This window comes from Aotus nancymaae, unplaced genomic scaffold (assembly GCF_030222135.1).
Source record: "Aotus nancymaae isolate 86718 unplaced genomic scaffold, 86718_ANA_hifiasm-v0.15.2.pri h1tg000020l, whole genome shotgun sequence".
In the NCBI taxonomy this organism is placed as follows: domain Eukaryota; kingdom Metazoa; phylum Chordata; class Mammalia; order Primates; family Aotidae; genus Aotus; species Aotus nancymaae.
In genome coordinates, this window is record NW_026988432.1 from 69,427,907 (window position 1) to 69,453,286 (window position 25,380).

At 42.0% G+C, this 25,380-nt stretch overlaps 1 protein-coding gene and 1 pseudogene across 1 annotated transcript; one reads left to right on the forward strand and one right to left on the reverse strand.

The window, feature by feature from the left end:
* Nucleotides 1–41: 41 nt before the first annotated feature.
* On the forward strand, nt 42–23,603 carry PSMG2 (proteasome assembly chaperone 2). Its single transcript, XM_012472532.2, has 7 exons — nt 42–213; nt 3,548–3,719; nt 11,177–11,235; nt 17,054–17,172; nt 18,919–19,092; nt 22,269–22,389; nt 23,304–23,603. Exons 1-7 carry the CDS (start codon nt 157–159, stop codon nt 23,394–23,396), a joined length of 795 nt encoding a protein of 264 aa, XP_012327955.1. The 5' UTR covers nt 42–156; the 3' UTR covers nt 23,397–23,603.
* A 711-nt stretch (nt 23,604–24,314) lies between these two features.
* Nucleotides 24,315–24,432, reverse strand: LOC135276169 (5S ribosomal RNA; annotated as a pseudogene).
* Nucleotides 24,433–25,380: the final 948 nt, after the last annotated feature.

The window sequence follows — 25,380 nt, forward strand, 5'->3', positions numbered from 1 at the left end:
CGGCAGGTAGCTGGACGGACCCTCAGGGCCCGGCACAGGGACTCGAAGGACACGCCCGCGCTCCGGTAGGCTCCGGGGACTCCGGCTTCCGCCTTCCTGCTGCCCTGGTTCTTTCCAGGGCCTCGCTCAGCCCCTGCTGCCCACACCACTGCGACCATGTTCGTTCCCTGCGGGGAGTCGGCCCCCGACCTTGCCGGCTTCACCCTCCTGATGGTGAGTCTCCGCTTGCGCTCGGGGCCGCCGCCTCGCAAGGCCCCTGCGGTGTCGCCACCCGGACCCGGGGTGTTTGGTGGGGCCTTGAGAGAAAGAGGGCACTTGTTTCTATTTTAGGTTTTCCGCCGGAAAAAACAGGAAGGTTATAGCCGGAGGCAGCTGGCAAATAGAGCCTTTGTCGGTTCTTGCAAACGTAATCAAGTCTACAATTTGTAGTCTCTCTTGCCTTTAAAACGTGATGTGTTCATACATTCTAGATACACTGTACTTAGGTTATGCAGGGCATCCTTCAGTTTTATCCTAGGAAGTCTTTCTACGTCTCGTTTTAGAATCAGTCTTAAGCTAGCATATTAAGGTTAATCGGAAAACTACTGATAGGGTAATAAACGTAACTCTTGCCGGTAGTTAGCACAGTTTTATCGCTCTTCATATTCATTTGTTATTTTAATAAAGTCTATTATGTGCGAGTATTAGAATAAGACTAGGTGCGTGCCCTCAAGGAATTTATAATGTAGTTGGAAACACATGTGATCAGTAAGAGCAATAAATGCTAGGATAGACATTTGAAAAGGATATAGAAAGGCCCTGAGATAATTGGGAGGGGAGGGACAAGAGAGCTTGTTAAGAAAGGCTCATAGAGAAAGCAGTATGTAGAAGATGGAAGGGCTGTGGGTTGGGAGTAGGGGAAAGTAGGCATTTCAGAAAGATGGATGTCTAAAACAGCGTCACTTCAGCATGGGGAACTTAAGAGACTACAAAGAATTTGGAATGACAGGTTGAAAGAGAATGAGGAGCTGTAGGCCCTGTGAACCCAGAAGTCACCATTGGAAAATGCACTGTTTGGAGTGGTATAAGGCTGGAGCCAAAAGCTGGAACTATCATTGTTACTCACTGCATATGAAACACACAGGCCGAGCGCAATAGCTCACAACTGTAATCCCAGCACTTTGGGAGGCCGAGGTGGGCGGATCACGAGGTCAGGAATTTCAGACCAGCCTGGCCAGCATGGTGAAACCCCGTCCTACTAAAAAAAAATATATATATACACACACACACACACACAAAAAAAAAAAAATTAGCCGGGCATGGTGGCGCACGCCTGTAATCCTAGCTACTTGGGAGGCTGAAGCAGGAGAATTGCTTGAACCCAGGAGGCGGAGGTTGCAGTGAGCCGAGATCCCACCACTGCACTCCAGCTTGGGCGACAGAGCGATACCCCTTCTCAAAAAAAAAAAAAAAAAAAGGAGGGAGTGGCCATGTCAAAAGTAGCCCAGAGATGTGTAAGGTAAAGGGTGAAGAAAGTATATGTTTAGATTTAGCGACATGTAGGTTAATGGTGGTCACCTGAGCAAACCAGTTACCAGTGAAGTGGCAAAGAGGGAAACCATATTGGAGTGGGTTGAATGAATGGTAGAAAATAAGTAAGATTTTGTTTGTATAATATATATTCAGTCATTAATTCAGAGACAAGCATGATGGCTTAAGCCTGTAATCCCAGCACTTTGGAAGGAGTTCAAGAGCAGCCTTGGCAACATAGTAATACCTCATCTCTGCAAGAAAAAAAAAAATAGCCAGGTGTGGTGGCATGCATCTCTGTCTCAGCCACTCAGGAAGCTGAGGCGGGAGGATCACTTGAGCCCAGGAGGCAGAGGTTGCAGTGATCTGAAATCATGCCACTGCACTCCAGCCTGGGTGACAGAGTGAGACCCTGTCTCAAAATGAAATTATTTTGAATAAGAGATAAAGTTTCTGCTTACGTTTTTATGGACAACTTGGAGAATTTTTGCTATGTAGAGACAGAAGAAATGAGGTTGCGGCTAGAGGGCTATGTGGGGTCAAGGGAGAGTCTTTTAGAATGAAAGATATTAGAGCACGTTTACATGCTGATGAGAATAATACAATAATTAGGAAAAGAAAGTGCAGAATAGTTTAACTCAAGTAGCAAAATTGTTGAGAAGGGAATTACAGGCGGTAACTAGGCAATTGGTAGGTGACAACAATGAGAAGTGGGAGAACACTCAGAGGGAACACCCTGAAGAACAAAAAACAAAAGGAATTGTTGGAAGAATGCAAAGGAGGAACTACATTAAAAGGATACTTTGGAGATAGCCTCAATAAAAATTAGTCATATACTAGATGTAGTTGGTAAGGGAATGGAAAGAAGTTTAGGTAGAGTGAATAATGTTGCTCTTTTCTAAAATGCAAAATACGGGGACAAGTTTGGGCAAAAGTTTATAGTTTTGGACGTGTAGAATGTGAGTTGCCTATGACTTAATCATGTGGAGACATCCATTAGGTTGTGGAGCTCCTACATCTTCTGGGATGTACGTAGGGATTTGGCAGCTTCATTATTAAGTCATGGGAAAAAGAGAGAGAGAGTGTGTGTGTTTGTGTGTGTGTTTAGTGTGAAAAGGTCACTTCAACCTTTGAGAATGGGTAAAGAGGCACTAATAAAGCAAATGGTAAGAAGACCCAAGAGTGCTTATGTTCCTATCTCGTAGCCTTTATACTTGCTTTCCCACTGCCTGGAATGTTCTTGCCCAGATCTCTGTGTGTCTCTATCCTTTACCTTTTTCAGGTCTCTAGTCATTTGTCACCTGGGGTAAGTCTTTCCTTGATCACTCTACTTAAAATTGCAATCAGCTATGTACACACATCCTTAAACTCACTTTATTTTTCTCCATAGCCCTTACCACTGTATATTTTACTGTTTGCTTATTGCCAGTTAATCACTCTCTCACTCGAATGGAAGTTCCATGAGGGCATGAACTTTGGTTGGTTTATTTTACTGCATTCCCATTGCCTAGAGCAACAATTGACATGTAGTAGGCATCCAATAAGTATTTGTTAAATCAATAGTCTCGAAGGTGGAGGAGGCCCCAGCAGTTGTAGTTAATGAAAATCAATATCTAGCTGTGATGCTATGATGCTTTCACTACTAGTACTATGACTATTGTCTTCTGTCTAAACTTTTTAAAGTGCTGCTGGCTGGGTGCGGTGGCTCATGCCTATAATCCCAGCACTTTGGGAGGCCGAGGCGGGTGGATCACCTGAGGTCAGGAGTTCAAGACCAGCCTGGTCAACATGGCGAAGCCCTGTCTCTACTAAAAATACAAAAATTAGGTGGGTGTGGTGGTGCACACCTGTAATCACAGCTGCTCAGGAGGCTGAGGCAGGAGAATTGCTTGAACCCAGGAGGCGGAGGTTGCAGTGAGCTGAGATCATGTCACTGCACTCCAGCCTGGGAGACAGAAGGAGACTCCGCTCAAAAAATAAAATAAGTTAAGTGCTGCTAATTTTGTTGACTTACTGAACATACCTTTTATAATTTCAGCCAGCAGTATCTGTTGGAAATGTTGGCCAGCTTGCAATGGATCTGATTATTTCTACATTGAATATGTCTAAGATTGGTTACTTCTATACCGATTGTCTTGTGCCAATGGTTGGAAACAATCCATATGCGACTGCAGAAGGAAATTCAACAGAACTTAGTATAAATGCTGAAGGTATGTAAGACTTCACCTTGTATTGTTCTGCTATAAGGTAGAATTGTTTTAAATTAGAAACAAACTTTATTGATAACTGTTTTGTAGCAGATGTTTACTTAGTGCCAACTTTGTGTAGAATTCACAGCCCAGTCACATTGTCCTATTCGTTTACATCCTTTTTTTAGTTCTTAGCCTTTTCTAAATGACAACTCTTACGAAGGTTGAGGGTAAGATCATACTTGTATCTTTTTTTTTGTCTTTTTTTCTTTGTATTTTCTGTTCATGCTTGTATCTTTTATAGAATTTAAAATTTCCTTTGTTTCCCAATATGGATTTTTTCCTTCTATCCTCAGTTTTATCTTCTGTTGATGGTATGTATAACCATCACTAATACTATGGAAAGACGAAAAGAAGATTGTACTGGGCTCAGTCCTGTAGGTTTAATATATACTACATCAACTAAGCCTTATCCTCATAGTCATCTTCTTCCATTATAGGATCCATAATAATAGGGTATAGATAAGGCTCAAAGAGATTGATTTGCCGGATGCCACCAGCAGGTGTAGGCTTTTCCCATGCTGTAAATCTTCATAATTCCTCATTGGACTATCAGGCTTGATTAATCATGGAACACTGGTTTCAATGCAGCATAGCACCAGGTGAGTAAGAGAAGAGCTCCTGTTGATCGTGAAGCATGGATGCACCATGAAGCATGGATGCATCCAGTTACTGCCTTTGATGGCTAACTGTTCCGGTGATCTTTCAGCCTTCTGTTTACCAGCTTAAGGTCAAAGCCAGAGGTGATAGAAGAGCAGGAAAGGCCTTTGGTGAATTGAAAGGCAAATGAAAAAGCATTTTGGTTTTTGTGTCTTATTAACCATATCATTATTCTTAGCTTGCAATAATGAAATGTACATTTAAAGAATCACCTTACTGTTGAACTTCTCTACAGGACAGATGGCTTTGTTAACACAAGACTAAATTTTAGTTACTGCCTCAGAGGATAAAGGACTATAAATGGTTAAAACCAGAATTCAGGACCAGGTACATTGGCGCACATCTGTAATCCCAACACTTTGAAAGGCTCAGATAGGAGGAACACTTGAGCCCAGGAGTTTGAGACCAGCCTGGGCAACAAAATGAGACCCCATTTCTGCCAAAAAAAAAAAAAAAAAAAACAGAAAAAATTAGCCAGGCATGATGGCATGTACCTGTAGTCCCAACCTCTCAGGAGGCTGAGTTGGGAGGACTATTTGACCCTGGGGGGTTGTAGCTACAGTGAGCCATGATCATGCCACTGCACTCCAGCCTGGGTGAGCCCCTATCTTAAAAAACAGGCCAGGTGCGGTGGCTCATGCCTGTAATCCCATCACGTTGGGAGGCTGAGGTGGGCAGATCCCAAGGTCAGGAGATCAAGACTATCCTGGCTAACATGGTGAAACCCCGTCTCTACTGAAAATACAAAAAATTAGCCAGACATGGTGGCATGCGCCTGTAGTCCCAGCTACTCGTGAAGCTGAGGCAGAAGAATCGCTTGAACCTGAGAGGCGGAGGTTGCAGTATGCCAAGATTGCACCACTGCACTCCAGCCTAGGCAACAGCGAGACTCCATCTCAAACAAACAAACAAACAAACAAAACTCTAGAATGTGTATACTTTCCACTAGTGATAGCAGCCATCTTGTATTCAGTATTACTGTGAGCTGAATGGCATGTGCATTTACATTTAGTGATTCATTTAATCCTTACAACTATTTTGTAAGGTAGTTTTATATATAAGAAACCATGGCACTTAACCAAGTTAAGTATGTTGTTCAAGGTCATGTGATTAATAATTGATATAACTGAGACTCTAACCAAGACAGTCTGGCATAAGACCTACCTTCTGGTATACCTCCCTATTAATGCACCTTCACTCAAGTAGAAGACCCATGGCTTTCCTTTCACATAAACTGGCAGCAAGTCAATTGTATGGATATCATCCTTTTTTTTGAGACGGAGTCTTGCTCTGTCTCCCAGGCTGAATGCAATAGCACAATCTCAGCTCACTGCAACCTCCATCTCCCGAGTTCAAGCGATTCTCCCTGCCTCAGCCTCCCAAGTAGCTGGGATTACAGGCACCTGCCACCAAGCTTGTCTAATTTTTGTAGTTTCAGTAGAGACAGGCTTTCGCCATGTTGGCCAGACTGGTCTTGAAGTCCTAACCTCAGGTGATCCACCTGCTTCGGCCTCCCAAAATGCTGGGGCTATAGGCATGAGCCACCATACCCAGCCATGGATATCATTATTTAATATACTTTTTTTTTTTTCAGATGAGATAGTGTGAAATAAATTACAGACATCCTGACATTCTACTTCTTAATATATAAATATGTGGCCGAGCGCAGTACCTCACACCTGTAATCCCAGCACTTTGGGAGGCTAAGGCGGGCAGATCACGAGGTCAGGAGATTGAGATCATCCTGGCCAACATGGTGAAACCCCAACTCTACTAAAATACAAAAATTAGCTGGACATGGTGGCCACATGCCTGTAATCCCAGCTACTTGGGAGGCCGAGGCAGGAGAATCACTTGAACCAAGGAGTTGGAGGTTGCAGTGAGCTAAGATCACACCACTGTACTCCAGCCTGGGTGACAGAGTGAGACTCTGTCTCAAAAAAAAAAAAAATATATATATATATATGTGTGTGTGTGTATATATATATATATATGTTTCTCTGGAAAGATGGAACGTTTCCTTACATAGCTAAAATGACATTACTATAACAAAATTATTTATTTATTAATATCTCCCTATATCTTACCCATATTCAAATTGGCCCAGTTTACCCTAAATTATTGTCTAAAGTTTAGTTTGTCCAAACCAAGACCTATCATATGAGGAGACTTCAAAAAGTTTGTGGAAAAATGAACAAAATGATAAAAACAAAAAATATAAACTTCATTTCTCAACGTCAACTTCGTCAAGTTCCACATACTTTTGTAAGCAATGATAGCAGCCATTTAGTCCATCCCTAAAGAACTGAGCATCCTAGGAATTAAACCATGTCAGTGCAGTCTTTTTTACATTATTAACTGAAGAAAAATGGGTACCCACTGCAGATTTTTTAAGATTAGGAAACAGAAGTCAGAAGGACAAAATGGATACCTAATGGTTTCCCATTGAAACTTTGACAAAGTTGCCCTCATTTGATGGGAGGAATGAGCAGCAGCATTGTTGTAACAGACAAGGACTCTCTAGCAAATCTTTTCCAGTTGCTTTTCTGAGAAAGCTTTGGTTGACTTTCTCCAAACGCTCTCATAGTAAGCAGATGTTATCTTTCTTTGGCCCTCCAGAAAGTCAACAAGTAGAATATCTGAAGCATCCCAAAAAACTACCATGACCTTTACTCTTGACTGGTTCACTTTTGTTTGGCTGGACCACCTCTGCCTTGGTAGCCATTGCTTTGATTGTGCTTTTTCTTCAGGATTATACTGCTAAAGACATGTTTCATCAGTTACAGTTTGTAAAATGTTTCAGGATCTTGCTGTCACTTGTTTAAAATTTCCATTAAAAGCTGTGTCGGGCCGGGCGCGGTGGCTCACGCCTGTAATCCCAGCACTTTGGGTGGCCGAGGCCGGTGGATCACGAGGTCAAGAGATCAAGACCATCCTGGTCAACATAGTGAAACCCCGTCTCTACTAAAAATACAAAAAATTAGCCGGGCATGGTGGCGCGTGCCTGTAATCCCAGCTACCCAGGAGGTTGAGGCGGGAGAATTGCCTGAACCCAGGAGGCGGAGGTTACGGTGAGCGAGATCGCACCATTGCACTCCAGCCTGGGTAACAGGAGCAAAACTCCGTCTAAAAAAAAAAAAAAAAAAGCTGTGTCGGTAGCTGACTGGACACAAGGGTTTTGAACCCATCAAGTGGAAAGTTTGCTCGGCTTTAATTTTTCAGTCAGAATTGTGTAAGCTGAACCAATTGAGATGTCTGTTGTTTCTGCTGTCAGTCGTCAGTCCTCTTCAATTAGGGCACAAATAGGATGCATTTTCTTTACAGATTGATGTAGATGGTGTGCTGCTGTTTGCTTCGTCTTTAACATCATCTCATCTCTTTGTAAAATGAGTTACCCATTTGTAAACTGCTGATTTCTTTGGGGCATTGTCCCCATAAACTTTTTTTTTGAGACAGTTTTGCTCTTGTTGTCCCAGCTGGAGTGCAATAGCACAACCTTAGCTCACTGCAACCTCTGCCTCCCAGGTTGAAGCAATTCTCCTGCGTCAGCCTCCCGAGTAGCTGGGATTACAGGCATCTGCCACCACGCCTGGCTAATTTTTGTATTTTTAGTAGAGATGGGGTTTCCTTTTTTTTTTTTTTCTAAGATGGAATCTCTGTCACCCAGACTGGAGTGCAGTGGCGCCATCTCAGCTCATTACAACCTCTGCCTCCTGGGTTCAAGGGATTCTCCTGCCTCAGCCTCCCAAGTAGTTGGGATTACAGGTGCCTGTCACCACGCTCCGCTAATTTTTGTATTTTTATTAGAGGCGGGTTTCCCCATGTTGGCCAGGCTGGTCTTGAACTCCCGACCTAGGGTGATCTGCCTGCCTCAGCCTCCCAAAGTGCTGGGATTACAGGTGTAAGCCATTGTGCCCAGCACCCGTAAACTTTTTTATTTTATTTGTTTTTTTATTTTTGAGATGTCTCGCTCAGTCACACAGGCTGGAGTGCAGTGGTGTGATCTCAACTCACTGCATCCTCTGCCTCCTGAGTTCAAGGGATTCTCCTGCCTCAGCCTCCCAAGAAGCTAGGATTACAGGTACCCACCACCACGCCCAGCTAATTTTTGTATCTTTTGTTTGTTTTGTTTTGCTTTGAGACAGAGCTCACTCTGTCATCCAGGCTGGAGTGCAGTGGCACGAACCAGGTTCAAACTATTCTCCTGCCTCAGCCTCTCAAGTAGCTGGGACTACAGGTGTACATTACCACACCCAGCTAATTTTGTATTTTTTAGCAGAAGCAGGGTTTCACCATATTGGACAGGCTGGTCTCAAACTCCTGACCTTGTGATCTGCCTGCCTCGGCCTCCCAAAGTGCTGGGATTACAAGTGTGAGCCACTGCACCCAGCCTAATTTTTGTGTTTTTAGTAGAGACAGGGTTTCACCACGTTGGCCAGGCTGGTCTTAAACTCCAGCCCTCAGGCAGCCCACCTGCCTCAGGCCTCCCAAAGTGCTGGAATTACAGGCATGAGCCACTGCGCCCAGCCCTCGTAAACTTTTTTAAAGCATCAGTGATTTCACCATTTATCTACCCAAGCTTCACTATAAATTCGATGTTTGTTCTCCCTTCAGTTCAAGCAGAATTCATGTTGCTTTGATAGGGGCACTTAATGTCTTATACTTCTTAGCACCTCAAACCAGATCCTTTTCAGGCATGTTATAACAAGTCAGTACAAGTTTATTTTGGTGCAAAAATGTTTTCATAAATACATATTCTCTGTGACTTTTTTGAAGACTGCTCATATATCCAATTGTTATACTATGCCATTGAAATCTCTTTTACTCTAGAGCAGTCTCTTTTTTTTTTTTTTTTTTTTTTCCCCTATCACAAACTGATTGATTGAAGAAGAGATTGGGCCCATTGTCTTATATAATGTCCCACTTTCTGTTTTGTCTGATTATGTCCTCATGTCATTTGGCTTGTTCTTCTATCCCCTGTATTTTCTGTAACTGGAGTTAGCTAGCTCTAAAGGCTTGATTAGATAAAAGGTTAATGTCTTGAGGCAGAATACATAAAAGGTATTGTTGCTTTCATGTTGTATCACATCAGAAGAAAAAAGTACTAGGAAACAGGAACCTAACGACAACAAAAAATTGCATAGGCCAGCTGCGGTGGCTTACACCTGTAATCCTAGCACTTTGGGAGGCCGAGACGGGTGGATTGCCTGAGCTCAGGAGTTCAAGACCAGCCTGGGCAACACAGTGAAACCCCATCTCTACTAAAATACAAAATATTAGCCCCGGCATGGCAGCATGCACCTGTAATCTCAGCTATTTGGGAGGCTGAGACAGGAAAATCGCTTGAACCCAGGAGGTGGAGGTTGCAGTGAGCCACTGTCGCACCATTGCACTCCAGCCTGGGTGACAGAGCAAGACTCCGTCTTAAAAAATAATAATACAAAAATCAGCCACGCATGGTGGCGTGCACCTGTAATCCTAGCTACTCGGGAGGCTGAGACAGGAGAATCACTTGAACGCGATTCTCGAGAGCTTCAAGAGATGGAGGTTGCAGTGAGCCAAGATCACGCCATTGCACATCCAGCCTGGGTGACAGAGTGAGACTCTGTCTCAAAAAAAAAAAAAAGAGAATTGCATGATATACTGATGAGGAGAGTATTGCTGTTACTGCAGAAGGGGTAGCTTACAAAGCTTAGCCTGCCCACTCCCTACAGATACATTCTTTTTCAAACCTAGGTCTGTTGTTGATTTGGACTACATGTGTTTGTCAAAGATAGGTTAGAGACTGAGTAATCTGTACCTAAGTCTCTTTTTTTCTAAATTTATACCCTTTTCCCCTAATTCCTAAACTTCCTTTGGACTGAATATACCGAGTGCTTGCTAAATTTGCTGAGTTCAGCATGCCCCTCCCACCCCCTGTCATACCACATCATGCCAGCCATAACAATCTCAGACCTGTAACAGTAGAGACCTGATCCACCAAAGGATTTGCCCAGTCTAGGGTTATTTGCAATCTGTTTATAGTAACCAACACTTGCCTCTTAATGCAATAGTAATCCTGTGTCCTTACAGACTATTTTGTCCCTGACTCAGACAGGAGCTTCTCATTCTTAGAAGTGAAGTTGGGCAGGGAAGCCTTAAGCATCTCTAGAGTGGGCCCTTGTAGCCCACTGATGAAAGCTGTGGATCCTTTTCCCAGAAAGAAATACAAACACATTGACTCACAGGACATTTTACATGTTATTTCAGATCTTTCAAAAAGTTCTGAGGAACACACATGTACCTGTTTCAGGGATTTTATTACGTGGCTAGCATTGTCTTACCTTTTACTGTTTCTTCTATTAATCCCAATGAGTGTTGCTGTTTTTGGAGACAAGAGGGGAGAATATCAAAAGCCAAAAAGTTCAGTTTTCTTAAGGATGATTTTATTTACCATAATACCAGAAATTTTCAGGGGAATACTTCTCAATTTTTACAGTTAAAGTCAGAAGAAAAATAATTTTTTATATTCTCTTACAGTTAACTTTTCAGAAATGAATCTGTTCCATAGATTAAAACTCACTGGCTCATTTTAAGGTACTTCTAAAATGTCTTATTTTAGCCAGATGACATATATGTTCCATATTTTAATTATTGAAAATATTTAAATGCAAAAGGTATTAACAGTTCACTGTTTATTTTTTATCATAATAATTTCAACTTGTATAACTTCCTCATTTTAACTATTGTATGATTTCATTTTCTTCTTGTTTTAATAGTATATTCATTGCCTTCAAGAAAGCTGGTGGCTCTTCAGTTAAGATCCATTTTTATTAAGGTTAGTATGTTGTAGTTGACTTTTTGTTTACTAAAGTGTAATGAGAAAATACCAAGTCAGTATCATTAGGAATTAACATTAAAAAATTAGTACTGTTTTATTGTATGTACAGTTAAGAAGATCTGATTCTATAGAGAAATAATCTTACAGTATTTCAGATGTGTTTCCATTTTTTCATAATTACATAGAAAGGAAGTAGGACTTTTATCTTGAGTGTTATATACTTTGAATTCATGGTGAAAATGTTTAAGCGTATGAATAGTAGAGGTTTATTCCATTTGTATTACATTTCAGCTGGTGGCATCTACATATAAATTATATATCTATCAAATTATGTATGTGTCATAAAATATTCTGAATCCGACTTCTTTCCTCCTCCACTGCTACCACTGAGTCCAAACCACTGTAATCTTCATGCCCCGACTCTACTCTTGCCCCAGCTACCGCCCACAAACAGCAGCACCAATGATCCTCTTAACCTACACCACATCGCTACCCTCTTCAGAACCCTCCTGTGGCTTCTCTCACTCAAAATGAATTTGTGATCCAGGAAAAGGGGCTTGCTGCATGATGCACTATGACACCAAGTTTTTGAAAAAAGAAAGGCTTTGTAAATTTTCAAAATTCTTTTGAAAAAGGAAAGGCTTGCAAATTGACTCCCAAGGAGACAGGAGTCAAGCTCAAATCTGCTTCCCCATGTTGGCTTCAAGGCAGTGTTTTTATTAGAAAAGGTTCAGAGGGTAGATTCTGAGATTAGTAGATTAGCGATGGAAGGAAAGGGGAGATCTGGAAAGTCCTTTGGCATGCACAGTTATCTCTTCATGCTAACTCATAGGGCCCATGTGCCAGTTCAGGGGAATGAGCATGAAACATGGCGGTGGAGGGTCGGCTTGTGACACCAGCAAGCTTGTTCTGTGCAGACTTCAGTTGGCCATATTGGTTCCAACCAATTTCAGCCAATGCTTTTATCCCGTAAGGGGAGGAAGTTTCAGTATTTTAGCAAGTTGTTTTTTATCTACTATGCTGCAAACTCAATCATTTCTTTCTTTCTTTCTTTCTTTCTTTTTTTTTTTTTTTTTGAGACGGAGTTTCGTTCTTGTTACCCAGGCTGGAGTGCAATGGCACTATCTCGGCTCACTGCAACCTCCGCCTCCTGGGTTCAGGCAATTCTCCTGCCTCAGCCTCCTGAGTAGCTGGGATTACAGGCACGCGCCACCATGCCCAGCTAATTTTTTGTATTTTTAGTAGAGACGGGGTTTCACCATGTTGACCAGGATGGTCTCGATCTCTTGACTTCCTGATCCACCCGCCTCGGCCTCCCAAAGTAGTGCTGGGACTACAGGCGTGAGCCACGGCTCCCGGCTCTTTTTTTTTTTTAGACAGAGTCTCCTCTGTTGCCCAGGCTTAGGTGCAGTTATATGATCTGAACTCACTGAAGTCTCTGCCATCCAGGATTCAAGTGATTCTTCCACCTCAGCCTGTAGGATTAGAGGCATACGCCACCACGCTGGTTCATTTTTGTATTTTTAGTAGAGACAGGGTTTTGCCATGTTGGCCAGGCTGGTTTCCAACTCCTGGCCTCTAGTGATCCACCCACCTTGGCCTCTCAAAGTGCTGGGAGGATTTCAGGTGTGAGCCACGCCCAGCCCAAACTCAGGAATTTCTGTCATTGGTTTCTTTAACTCTTTGGGGATGGTTTCAAATTCACAGCCCTTACTGGGGCCTATGAGGCTCTATGTCTGTGCTATTTAATACGGTAGCCACTAGCCACATGTAGCTATTTAGTTCCTCAGTCACTCTAATCATGTTCCAAGTTCTCAGGAGCCCCATATGGCAAATGGCCAGCATAACAAGAGTCATGCTCACAGGGAGCTCTGCCAGACTGCTGCTCTGTGGAGTCTAACCTGCAGCCACACTGGCTTCCCTGTTGTTAGACATTAAACTCATCCTGTCTCAGTCTTTCCACTAGTTTCTCTGCCGAAATTCATTTTCTTAGAGACCCAAATGGTTCACCTCCTTTAGTGTTTTCTTAAATGCTTCCTCATCAGAAAGGCCCTCCTAGACAGTCATTTCTTCCTTTTTTGAAACAGGGTCTCTTGCTCTGTCACCCAGGCTGGAGTGTAGTGGCGTGATCTTGGCTCACTGCAACCTCCGCTTCCCAGGCTCAAGCTATTCTCCCATCTCAGCCTCCTGAGTAGCTGGGATTACAGGTATGCACTACCACGCCCAGCTGATTTTTGTGATTTTCGTAGAGGTGGGGTTTTGCCATGTTGCTCAGGCTGGTCTCAAACTCCTGAGCTCAAGCAATTCATGTTTTGATTCCCCAAAGTGCTGAGATTATAGATGTGAGCCACTGTACCTGGTCTCTCTCTTTTTTTTTTTTTTTTTCCTGAATCAAAGTCTTGCTCTGCCCAGGCTTGGGTGCAGTGGCACAATCATAGCTCACTGCAGCCTCGACCTCCTGGGTGCACCACCCTGTCTGGCCAAATTTTTTAAATTTTTGGTAGAGAGGAGGTCTCACCATGTTGCCCAAGCTGGTCTTAAACTCCTGGGCTTGAAGGATCCTTCCACCTTGGTCTCCCAAAGTATTCAGATTACAGGTGTGAGCATCTGTGCCCAGCCCCTGACAACACTTTCTGTCTCCTTTTCCTACATTAACTTTCTTGAAACTCATCACTGCCTGGCAAGTCATCGATAGATTGAGGTGGAGTCTTGCTTTGTCACCCAGGCTGGAGTACAGTGGCACAATCTCAGCTCACTACAACCTCCACCTCCTGGGGTCAAGTGATTCTCCTGCCTCAGCCTCCTGAGCAGCTGAGATTACAGGTGCATGCCACCACGCCTGGCTAATTTTATATTTTTTTTAGTAGAGACGGGGTTTCAGCATGCTGGCCAGTCTGGTCTTGAACTCCTGACCTCAGGTGACCAACCCTCCTTGGCCTCCCAAAGTGGTGGGATTACAGGCATGAGCACCTGTCCCTTTTTTTTTTTTTTTTTTTTTTGAGATGAAGTTTCACTCTTGTCACTCAGCCTGGAGTGCAGTGGCGAGATCTCAGCTCACTGCAACCTCCACCTGGGGAGTTCAAGCGATTCTCCTGTCTCAGCCTCCTGAGTAGCTAGGATTACAGGCGCCAGCCACCACGCCTGGCTAATATTTGTATTTTTAGGAGAGTTGGGGTTACACCATGTTGGTCAGGCTGGTCTTGAACTCTTGATCTTAGTTGATCCACTGCCTTGACCTCCCAAAGTGCTATGATTGCAGGTGTGACCCACTGGGCCCTGCCGAAAGTAAGCTTCTGAAAAGAATGATCAAGTGTCATTTACTCTTATATCCCCAGCTCCTAAGATAGTGCCTTGCACATAGAGAATCTCTCAGTAAATATTTGCTGAGAGATTTTTTGGAGTGACCTGAGATATCATCTGTTCAGGAAGTTAGAAATACAGGATTTTAGTGACATGGTTAACTGCATAGTACTTTTAATGAAATATGACATACATGAGAAAATTGCACAAATCATAAATATACAGCTTGGTGAATTTTTACGCAGTAAACCCTCTGTGAAACCAGCTTTCAAATTAAGACATAGAGTATTGTCAGCATTCCAGAGGCCCCCATAATGCGTCCTGGTCAATATTCTGTTGGTGGAATCCTGTGGTCTGTACTTAGGGCATCTGGCTTCCTTTCTCAACATTCCATTTGTGGGGTTCACTCATGTTGGAAGTGACCAAAGTTCTTTCATTCTCACTTCTGTGTGGTGTTAAGTTGTATATGTAAGCCATAATTCATCCATGGTACTTTTGACATTGCATTTTATTTTTTCCAGTTTTAGACTATTATGAATAGTGCTGCTAAGATTATTTTTAATTCTTATATTACAATCACTGCTTTCTTTAGTTAGCAACATTATAAACTCAAAGTTTTGCAGGGAGAGTTCATAATATTTTTACATTGTGCCACATGGCTTTTTGTTCTCTTCCTAATCAATGTAAGTTAAAAAATTATTTAACATATAATTAAAATTTTTGGCAGCTGGAAGTAAAGAGTGATTTAAAAATAGCGAACATTTATTGAGCATTGATTCTTTGCACTGATACTGTTCTAAGTACCTTATATTTATTACTTAATCCTCACGACAGTCCTATGAGACAGGTACTAGTATTATCTTCATTTTTCAAAGGAAATACTGAAGTACAGAAAGGTTAAGCAGTTGCCTGAGACATGGTCTGTGGGAGGCAGGACCAGCATTCTAACCCAGGCAGCCTGGCTCCAGAGCCTGCCTCTTCTTTTCCTTTTTTTTTTTTTTTTTTTTCTGAGATGGTATCACTCTATTACCCAGGCTAGAGTACAGTGGCACAATTATGGCTCACTGCAGCCCTCACCTCCCAGGCTCAAGTGATCCTCCCACTTCAGCCTCCTGAGTCGCTGGGGCTACAAACGTGCACCACCATGCCTAATTTTTTTTTTTTTAATTTTGTTTTTATTTTTAGGAACAGGGTCTCACTATATTGCCTAGGCTGTTCTTTAACTCCTAGGCTCAAGCAATCTGCCCACCTTGGCCTCCCAAAGTGTTGGAATTACAGAAGTGAGCCACCATGCCTGGTCCAGAGCCTGCCTTTCTTAAGCTCTATACTAGACTACCTTCTTATTTTTAAAAGTTTGCCTGCATTTCTTACTTGCATTTTAAAATTTATTGAATAGTTATTTTGTGAGCAGTCTTTGAAAAGTTTTCATAAAGTGGGCTCCCCCAAAATTTTATCACCCACATTCCAGATTTACCAACTGTTAACGTCTTGCCACACCTGCTTGATCTCTCGCTTTCTGCGCATCTACACACAGTTTCCTTCTTCCAAACAATCCAGAAGTAGGCTAGCAACATAATTGTGTCATCCCTACATACTTCAGCACACCTCTTACAAGAACAAGGACACCATTACCCCACCCAGGAAAACCAACATTTAATGAATTATTCAATAGTATCATCCAACATATTCAAATTTCCCCAGTTGTTCCCAAAATATCCTTCAATTCTGGATCCATTCATGGTTCTCAGGTTGTGTTTGGCTGTTAACATCTTTTTAGTTGTTATCCTTCAGAGTTGAATTGGCCTGCCCCTTTCTTTCTTTATAATATTGACTGCTTTGAGGAATCAGGGCCGGATGTGGGGCATTCTCCATTCATCTGATTGTTTCCATGTGACCAGATTCGGGTTACAAATTTCTGGCAAGAGCCCCTCACAGATGACTGTGTATTGGTTATTAGGTAACAATCGATTACTTAAGTAGAGAACTGGAAATTCTCCTTTGTCCTCATGATTCATTGATTTTTTTTTTTTTTTTGAGACAGAGTCTTACTCTGTTGCCCAGGTTGGAATGCAATGGTGCAATCTTGGCTCACTGCAACCTTCACCTCCCGGGTTCAAATGATTCTCCTGCCTTAGCCTCCTGAGTAGTTGGGATTATAGGTGCCCGCCACCACGCCCAAATAATTTTTGTATTTTCAGTAGATACGGGGTTTCACCATGTTGGCCAGGCTGGTCTCGAACTCCTGACTTCAGGTGATCCACCTGCCTCCCAAAGTACTGGGACCACAGGCATGAGCTACCATGCACGGCCATTCATTTCTTAATTATAAAGATACTTTAGGTAATTCACTGGTCTTTCACTTTCATTTTAAACACAGTAAGTGGATCGGAAAGTAATTTCAGTGTATATAAATGATATATCATCACATAAAGTTGGTGAAATATATAGAATGTTCATGTGTTCTAAGACTAACTTTTAGATTTTTTTTTTTTAATTCTCTCAATGGTATGCAAAGTATAAATCAAAGCCATTCTGTGAAAAACTGCTTTCCTGGGTGAAAAGTAGCAGCTGTGCCAGAGTCATTGTTCTTTCAAGCAGTCATTCATATCAGCGTAATGATCTGCAGCTTCGTAGGTATGTTCCTGCCTCTGGAAAGTTATTTTTGGTATGAGTTATACTATGATAATTTCCCTATTAAAAAGTTAAACTTTAAAAGCCATGTAGATCCTTACCTCTCCTCACTGGAGTTTAGAAAGAGGAGGGTAAAAGAAAGTCAGGAGGTGGGAGAGCAGTTATGCAAATCTTTTCAGTTCCTGTGAACTGGGTAGAGTTGGGGCACAGGAAGACTTAGTTTAAAGAGAGAGAGAGATTGGGAACCATGCTTTAGTGTTTCCTGTCACAGGCATGACAACATCACAGAGCTCAGCTAAGAGAACAAGGAGAAAAGGTACTCAAGATTTATTGGTTGATAACTTTTGAAAGATTAATATTTTCACTTATTTCCATATATGCAATCATTTTTTTTAAAAAACATTTACTTTTTAGGCTGGGTGCGGTGGCTCACTCCTGTAATCCCAGCACTTTGGGAGGCCTAGGCAGGTGGATCACGAGGTCAAGAGATTGAGACCATCCTGGCCAATGTGGTGAAACCCCATCTCTACTAAAAAAAAAAATACAAAAATTAGCTGGGCATGGTGGCACGTGCCTGTAGTTCCAGCTACTCAGGAGACTGAGACAGAATTGCTTGAACCTGAGAGGCGGAGGTTACAGTGAGACGAGATTACACCACTGCACTCCAGCCTGGCGACAGAGCAAGACTCTCTCTCAAAAAAAAAAATTTACTTTTTATAGAGACAGGGTCTCGCTGTGTTGCCCAGGCTGGTCTCGGAATTCCTGGGCTCAAGCAATCTGTCTGCCTCAGCCTCCAAAGTATTGGGATTGCATTCGTGAGGCCACTGCACCTGGCCACATGCTACCATTTGTATTTGCAGAAATCCATTTGCCTAAAGTGTAGCTCCCTGGCATGTCAGAGTGAGTTCTTAAATGGAAGACAAAGTATCCCAGAAATAGAACTATAAGCTATCGTTATCACATAAAATTGGTAACATATCATATAGAATACTCTCATACTCCAAGATGTAGCTTTTATTTTTTGAGACAGAGTCTTGCTCTGTCACCCAGGCTGGAGTGCAGTGGCACAATCTCACCTAACTGCAACCTCTGCCTCCTGGATTCAAGCGATTTTCCTGCCTCAGCCTCCTGAGTAGCTGGGATTTACAGGTGCCTGCCACCATGCCCAACTAATATTTGTATTTTTAGTTGAGGCAGGGTTACACAATGTTGGCCAGGCTGGTCTCAAACTCCTGACCTCCGGTGATCCATTTGCGGGCCTCCCAAAGTGCTGAGATTACAGGCATGAGCGACTGCACCCAGCCCCAAGATGTAGCTTTTAGATAATTTATTTTTTATTTTGGGGGAATGGATTCTCGCTCTGTCACCCAGGCTGTTGTGCAGTGGTGCAATCTTGGCTCACTGAAACCTTTTTAGATCACATAGATCATAACTTTTATCATTTATACACGTATAAAATAAGGATGAAAAAATACTAGTAAGCCAAGTTACCTTTCAAAATGAGCTAATTTATAGAACTTTCACAAAAGGCATTATAGGCTTCATGGCAGAAGGGAGCATAGCTGTGGGAAATTTTTGCAGTGAGCCTGCCTAAGTGTTTCTGTCTCATTATGTTGTCTCCTAATTATGTAAGTAGCAAATCAGAGCAATATTTTTTACTTAAGTCAGCTGATACTTGCTTTTTGCGATGTTTGCCTTCGAGTTCATATTTGTGACTTTTTAAAAAGTTAACTATATGATTATTTCTAGTACTCCATTCCGGTACCTCCTTACACCTTCCATGCAAAAAAGTGTTCAAAATAAAATAAAGAGCCTTAACTGGCAAGAAATGGAAAAAAGCCAGCGTATTCCTGAAATAGATGATTCCGAGTTTTGTATCCGCATTCCGGGAGGAGGTATCACAAAAGCACTCTATGATGAAAGGTGAGTTTGTTTGCCTGCTCATTCGTTTCCCACTTTACTTAAAAATGAAATTAGGCTGGGTGTGGTGGCTTACGCCTGTAATCCCAGCACTTTGGGAGGCCAAGGCGGCCGATCCTGAGGTCAGGAGATAGAGACCATCCTGGCTAACACAGTGAAACCCCATCTCTACTAAAAATACAAAAAATAAGCCAGATGTGGTGGCACACGCCTGTAGTCCCAGCTACTCGGCAGGCTGAGGCAGGAGAATCGCTTGAACCCCAGAGGCACAGATCGCAGTGAGCCGAGATCGCTCCAGCCTGGGTGAGAGAGCAAGACTCCGTCTCAAAAAAAAAAAGGAAATTAATGCAGTGAGCTGAGATCGCGCCACTGCACTCTAGCCTGGGCGACAGAGATTCTGTCTCAAAAAGAAAATGAAATTAAGACAGTCGGAATATATTGGATAACTTATTGAAACTTTGAAAATATATTTATAGAACAGGCACTATTTTAGAGCTCGTATTTAGGAGAAAGATTTAAACTTGGTTATAGAAGAATTGTTTCCTAAAAAGACATATTTAGTGCTTTATTTTGTGTGACTTTTTAGGGCTTCTGATAGTCTTTGCAACCTCTAACAGGCAAACTTATTTCTCTATTATTTCTCTCTTCTCTAATTTTTATTTTCTTCTGCAGCTTTGGGTTTGGTTTGCTCTTTTTTCTCTTTCCCAAGGTGTCAACTTAAGTTATTGATTTAAAAGTTTTTTCTTTTTTACTGAATATATTTACAGCTATAAATTTCCCTCTTAGCACTGCTTTCACTACGATTTGACATGTGTTTTCATTTTCACTTATCTCTCAGTATTTTCTCATTTCCCTTGTGTTTTTGTTGTCCCCTACAAAAAGGTAGGTGCAAACACCTACCTCCTTTCTAAGAGTCAGCCCATGCTTCACCGCCTGTCTGCAGCCTTGCCTCTTCCTGTCTTCTAACAAGGAAGTTGCCAGTCTCTGCACTCCCACTGCACTCTACCTCTTCTATACTTTGTTGCACTTACCTTACAGATCAGTCCTCCTAGACTTTTGCTTCTGACCATGACAGAGTCACTAATACCAGACTTGCCCTCCTGCCATAAAAAAACTGGAACTGGACAGAATTTATGAAACAACTGTTTTCCAGACATTGGACTACAGGCAGCACACAACTATCATCTCTGAGAGAAGGCAAATTTTAAAAGTCTACAGTTGCCCGACTTTCTGCTTGGAAATACCTCTGGACTGCAGCAAAGGGAGGGGAACCCAAACAGAGCACAGTGGTCTTGCTGAGTGGAGATGAGTTAAGACTAGAGGAGGCTGAGGCAACTGGAAATACAGGGCAGAGAACCAGAGGGCAGGGATGGCTCATAAGAGGCCGGAGGTCTGTCTCCTTGGGTCTTTTTCTGAATTCTAAGCCATGAGTATAGGGTGAAACTATGAGGCCAGGGAAAGAACAGCTTCTGGGTAGCTATAAGCTTGCCCACAAAGTTAACAGTGATAAACAGAAAATATTTTAAAAGTTAGACCTACTCAGCATCGAACATTCTGGAAATGCAGATTACCCTAAAGAAGCAATATTTAAAATACTCAGTTGTATCAACCAGAATAAAATAGTTCCAAATAAAAAAGTAATAAAATAGTCATCCTCTGCCTTTCTTTCTAACACAAGGCCAGAGGGTACTAGTAAAATGATTATCCCACACTGTGTTACAAACTAACAGAGGCGCAGTAAGCTGAAGAGCAGGTAAGCTGAAGAGCATGCTCTGCACTTTCCAAGTTAAAGCCTTGAAAATGCAGGCACAGCCTGGGAGCCAGCCTTCTTCAGGCGAGAGCCTTGCCTCAGGCCATCACTGCAGAGGCATTTAGGAACTGGAATTTTCTTAGCCATCAGAGCTCATAGTGCTTCCACACAAAGATTGAGAGCCCCTATGGTATTTGAGAACCAAGTACTGGGCTAGTGTGGATGGGGCTAACAGTTTGTACTTTCTGGTTTTTAGAGACTGAGATACTGTGGTAAGTTAGCCTGGTATCATCTGAGACTTCCTAACATACACACCAGTCTCCTCTGTGTCTTAAATCCCTTTCTTAGAACTTCGCTCACTTTTATTTCTGTAGCTCTCTGTCAGTCTCATGCTTTCAAGTTTTGGCATGGCATTTTTCTCATAGTTCTTGGTTTTCGGGTATTAGGAATAATTTTTGCATTTACTAGCAAGCAGGACACTTTTTGCATTGGTATATCTTCATCTCACTAGCTTGAGGTGTTTATAGTATGATAGGAGACTTACATTTTGGAGCTAGAGAGACCTAAGTTCATGTACCATCTCTGCCACTTACTAGATATACAACTTTGGGCATGTTAACTATGTATTCAATCTCTTTAAACCTGTTACCTCAGAAAAGTAGCTAATAACCTCTGTGATATTTACTATGTGGTCACTGTTTTAAGCATTTTGCCTCTACTACCTCCTTTCAACCTCACAACAACCCGTGAAGTAGGTTCCATTATCATCCCCCTTTTATAGAAGAGGAACACCCCTGGTTAAGTAACTTGCCCAACATATCTGGTAAGTGGAAGACCTAGAATCTGAATCCTGGTGTCTATCCTTGTTCCCTTTATTCCAAACTGATTGATTTATAAGATGTAGCTAATTATAGCTTCCTCAGGATTATTACAGGGATTGAGTCATAAAATTTGCAGATAATGCTTAACACGCAATAATCACTCAACCATTTTTTAGAAGTAGTAACTTTTCTTTAATGATTCCATTAGCTTCCACAGTTTCCCTCACTGCTTTAGATTATTAGTAACTAGGTGTTACTTTTTTTCAGCCTCTGCTGTAGTGCTTCTGAAAATTACTGTCTTCTGAAGTAGGTTTGAGGTGTACATCAGAACATAACATATCTGCTGTAGCCAAGGACAGAAAGGCTGCTTTTTATGCAGCCGTGGGGTGAGGCATGATCGTGCATGTTCCCCAGTGGGTGTTACAGAGGCCTGCTCTCACAAGTAGAAAACATTATGTGGGGCAAAGGGAGATGATAAGTGATCTTATAATGTGGTATCTTTTCCTTTCCTAAAACCAGGAAGGTTATCGTAGCTGTAAAAACAGACACAGTAGAGTCAGCTGTTGTACCTGTGAAAATATACTGATTCTTATTTTTATTTCTTTTAGCTGTTCTAAAGAAATCCAAATGGCAGTTCTGCTGAAATTTGTTTCAGAAGGGGACAATGTCCCAGATGCATTAGGTCTTGTTGAGTATCTTAATGAGTGGCTTCAGATAATCAAACCACCTGTAAGTTTTATTATAGCTTAAGCCCCTTCTTTGTCTGATTGTGTGTATTCATTAACTTGCATTTTATATACTACCTAAGTAGACCAAATAAGGTTTATATTAAATATAGACATATCTTTACAAAAAATTTAGTTTAAGCTGAACTTTTGAAAATGAGAGGACAGTTAACCAACCTATTATTTACAGTTGTTTAATTAAAGCTGACTTTCTGAGGCGGGCGGATCACGAGGTCAAGAGATCGAGACCATCCTGGCCAATATGGTGAAACCCCGTCTCTACGAAATAAATAAATAAATAAATAAATAAATCTGACTTTGCAAAAAGGAAAATCCTTAATTCTTCATTGTACTTACTGTTCATGTTACATTAATTATGCCAGACATAGTCTTGCAATAATAAACAAGCCTTCTTTGGAATTCAGGAATTTTTTTAGGAAAGTAAAAAGTATTGCTATGTCAGTAATACTGTAGCTATTGAATATGTATTATAGTTGGTATTTTTCTCTATTATGAAATGAGAGCATTATACCCAGGGAAGTGAGTTAGCCTTTAAGCATAACAGAACACCCCATAAGGCTGCTTTATAAGGTGGGTAACTGGCTTTTAAATTCATGCTTTTGCCAAGATACAAATCACATGATGCTGATTTTTTTTAAACCCCTATTCTTTTTTAATGTGATTTTCCCTAATAGATTTCATCTGCAGCCTTTCTGGCATATCTTTATAATTTGGAACTTAAAGAAATTTATCTTCAGTTGACATGAAGACAAAGAAACTTTATTTCTCCTTAACAGTAAAACCTGGCTATAAAAGTATCAACCAAATGAAACACAAAAGGAGAGTTTTATAATAGATGTTAAAAGGAAATTTGATGGTGAAGTTGAAAGATTAAAATATTTTGTTCTTCAATTACAGAATGATGACCCCACAGCAGCTACTTCACGGTGGAAAATACCAAGTTCTTGGAGATTACTCTTTGGCAGTGGTCTTCCCCCTGCGCTTTTTTGATCTGTTTTCCTTTTTAAACATTATACCCAAAACACTTATTACCAACACAACTATTAAACATTCTATACAGAAAATTGTATGATCTGAGAATTGTATTAGGAAATTACTTTCACGGCAAATATTAAAGAAAAAAAGATTAAGGGTCATGCTTTTCATTAAATACAACAAATGTAAATTTTGTATAATAAAATTTTATATCCTAAGTAATTTTGTCTTAAATGTATTTTTTTACAATTCAGACTCTGTATTAGCTTCCTAGTCCTGCTGTAATTAATCACCACAAACTTAGTGACTTAAAACACACGGTTTAATTTGTAAATTAATCAATTTTCATTGTGTATTTTAAGTAAAATGAGGCGAGTTCTTGCCATGTTGCCCAGGCTGGTCTCAAACTCCTGGGCTCAGGTGATCCTCCTGCCTCAGCCTCCCAAAATGCTGGGATTACAGGCATTACACCACCATGCCCAGCCACAAATTTACTTTTAAATTCAGACTTCTGAGTTCTAGAAGTCAGAAATCCAAAAATGGGTTTGACAGGGCTAAAGTTGGGGTGATTGTAGGGTGGTGCTCCTAAGGAAGGCCTTAGGGAGAATGTGTTTTCTGCTGGTTTCCAGCTTTTCGGGGCTGCCATATTTGGCTCGTGGGCCCTTCTATCTTCAAAGCCAGCAGTTTAGCATCTTCAAATCTCTTTCACTTACAAGGACCCTGTAATTACATTGGGCCCACCCCAATAATCCAGGATAGTTTCCCCATCTCAAAAGAATTTTAGTATAAAAGAAATAATAAAAATAGTCATTTTAAAGTGCCTGCTGCATACCAGTCACTGTTCACCCCTAATCTTCGGGATCTACGATTTCACTGTGTTACCTCTGCCTTGGCTTTCTCTCTCTCTTTTTTTTTTTTTAATATTGTTGTAAAAGCCTACAGCACCCAGTATTCCCAGGTGGTCTCCCATCGAAGTATTAACCAGGCCCGACCCTGCTTAGCTTCTGAGATCAGACAAGATCGGCACATTCAGGGTGGTATGGCTGTAGACTGCCTGGGCTTTCTCATCTGTAAAACAAGGGCTTGTAATATTTAAGGATATACCCTACTTACCAGCACTCAAATATTTCCTTTTGAAATGCAAATCATTCTGGATTCTGTGAACTAGTTCTCTTTCCCTTTTGGTTAAAATATGAAGTGGGGGTTGACATCAGCAAGATGGCAAAATAGGAAGTACCAGTCACCATTACCCCACAGAAACACCCATTTAATTTATAGACCAAGATACCAGAACACAGTTCAGTTGCAGTACCACCCAGGTGAGTGCAAAATTAAGAACAGCCACGTTGAAATTAGAAGAGTCATTTCGAGGGTGCCAAGATGGCTGGGAGAAGCCAGCACCGGAAGGCAGCTCCCAGTGATTGAGACGCAGAGGGCTAGAGGACTTCATGATTCCAAACGAGGTGCTGGGTTCTTTTCTGTGGGACTGATAGGGCACTGGAATTAGGCCCAGGGAAGGAGCCACAGGGCGAGAGCTGCCCACTGGGGCAAATCAAGAGAGCAGGGGTTGTGTCCCCACCTGAACGGTGCAGCCAGCTCAGAGGGTCGGGGAACTTAACCCCCTCGGTGCTCCGTTCCGCATCCTGTGCTTACCTCATCCCTCCTGCAACCCACGGTCCACAAGAGCCCTGCCAGACAGTGGGGAGCTGTGAGTAGTCGATGCAAATCTGAGCAGCGACAAGTCGCAGGAACCTGGGCGGGAGTTTGGACTAACGTCAGCAGGACCGACCCTCCCACAGAGGGAGGCAGAATTGAAAGCAGGGAAATAGACCATGGGCCTGGCAGGCCCCACCTCCACAGAACTCAAACTGAAGTCCCCACTAGAGAGCTTGGCAGCAAATACACCAGCTTGACCCCAACCAGGAAGATCGAGCTCTGGGAGAGACGCCATTGGGAAGGTGGGGCTAATCTCACCTGCAAACAAACTCCAGGGAAGGAC

Bases quoted from the DNA above. Each gene is read 5' to 3' on its own strand.
- PSMG2 (XM_012472532.2), top strand. From the start codon at position 157: ATGTTCGTTCCCTGCGGGGAGTCGGCCCCCGACCTTGCCGGCTTCACC. The intron at 214-3,547 runs GTGAGTCTCCGC...TTATAATTTCAG, and splicing joins CCGGCTTCACCCTCCTGATG to CCAGCAGTATCTGTTGGAAA. The intron at 17,173-18,918 runs GTATGTTCCTGC...GATTATTTCTAG, and splicing joins AATGATCTGCAGCTTCGTAG to TACTCCATTCCGGTACCTCC.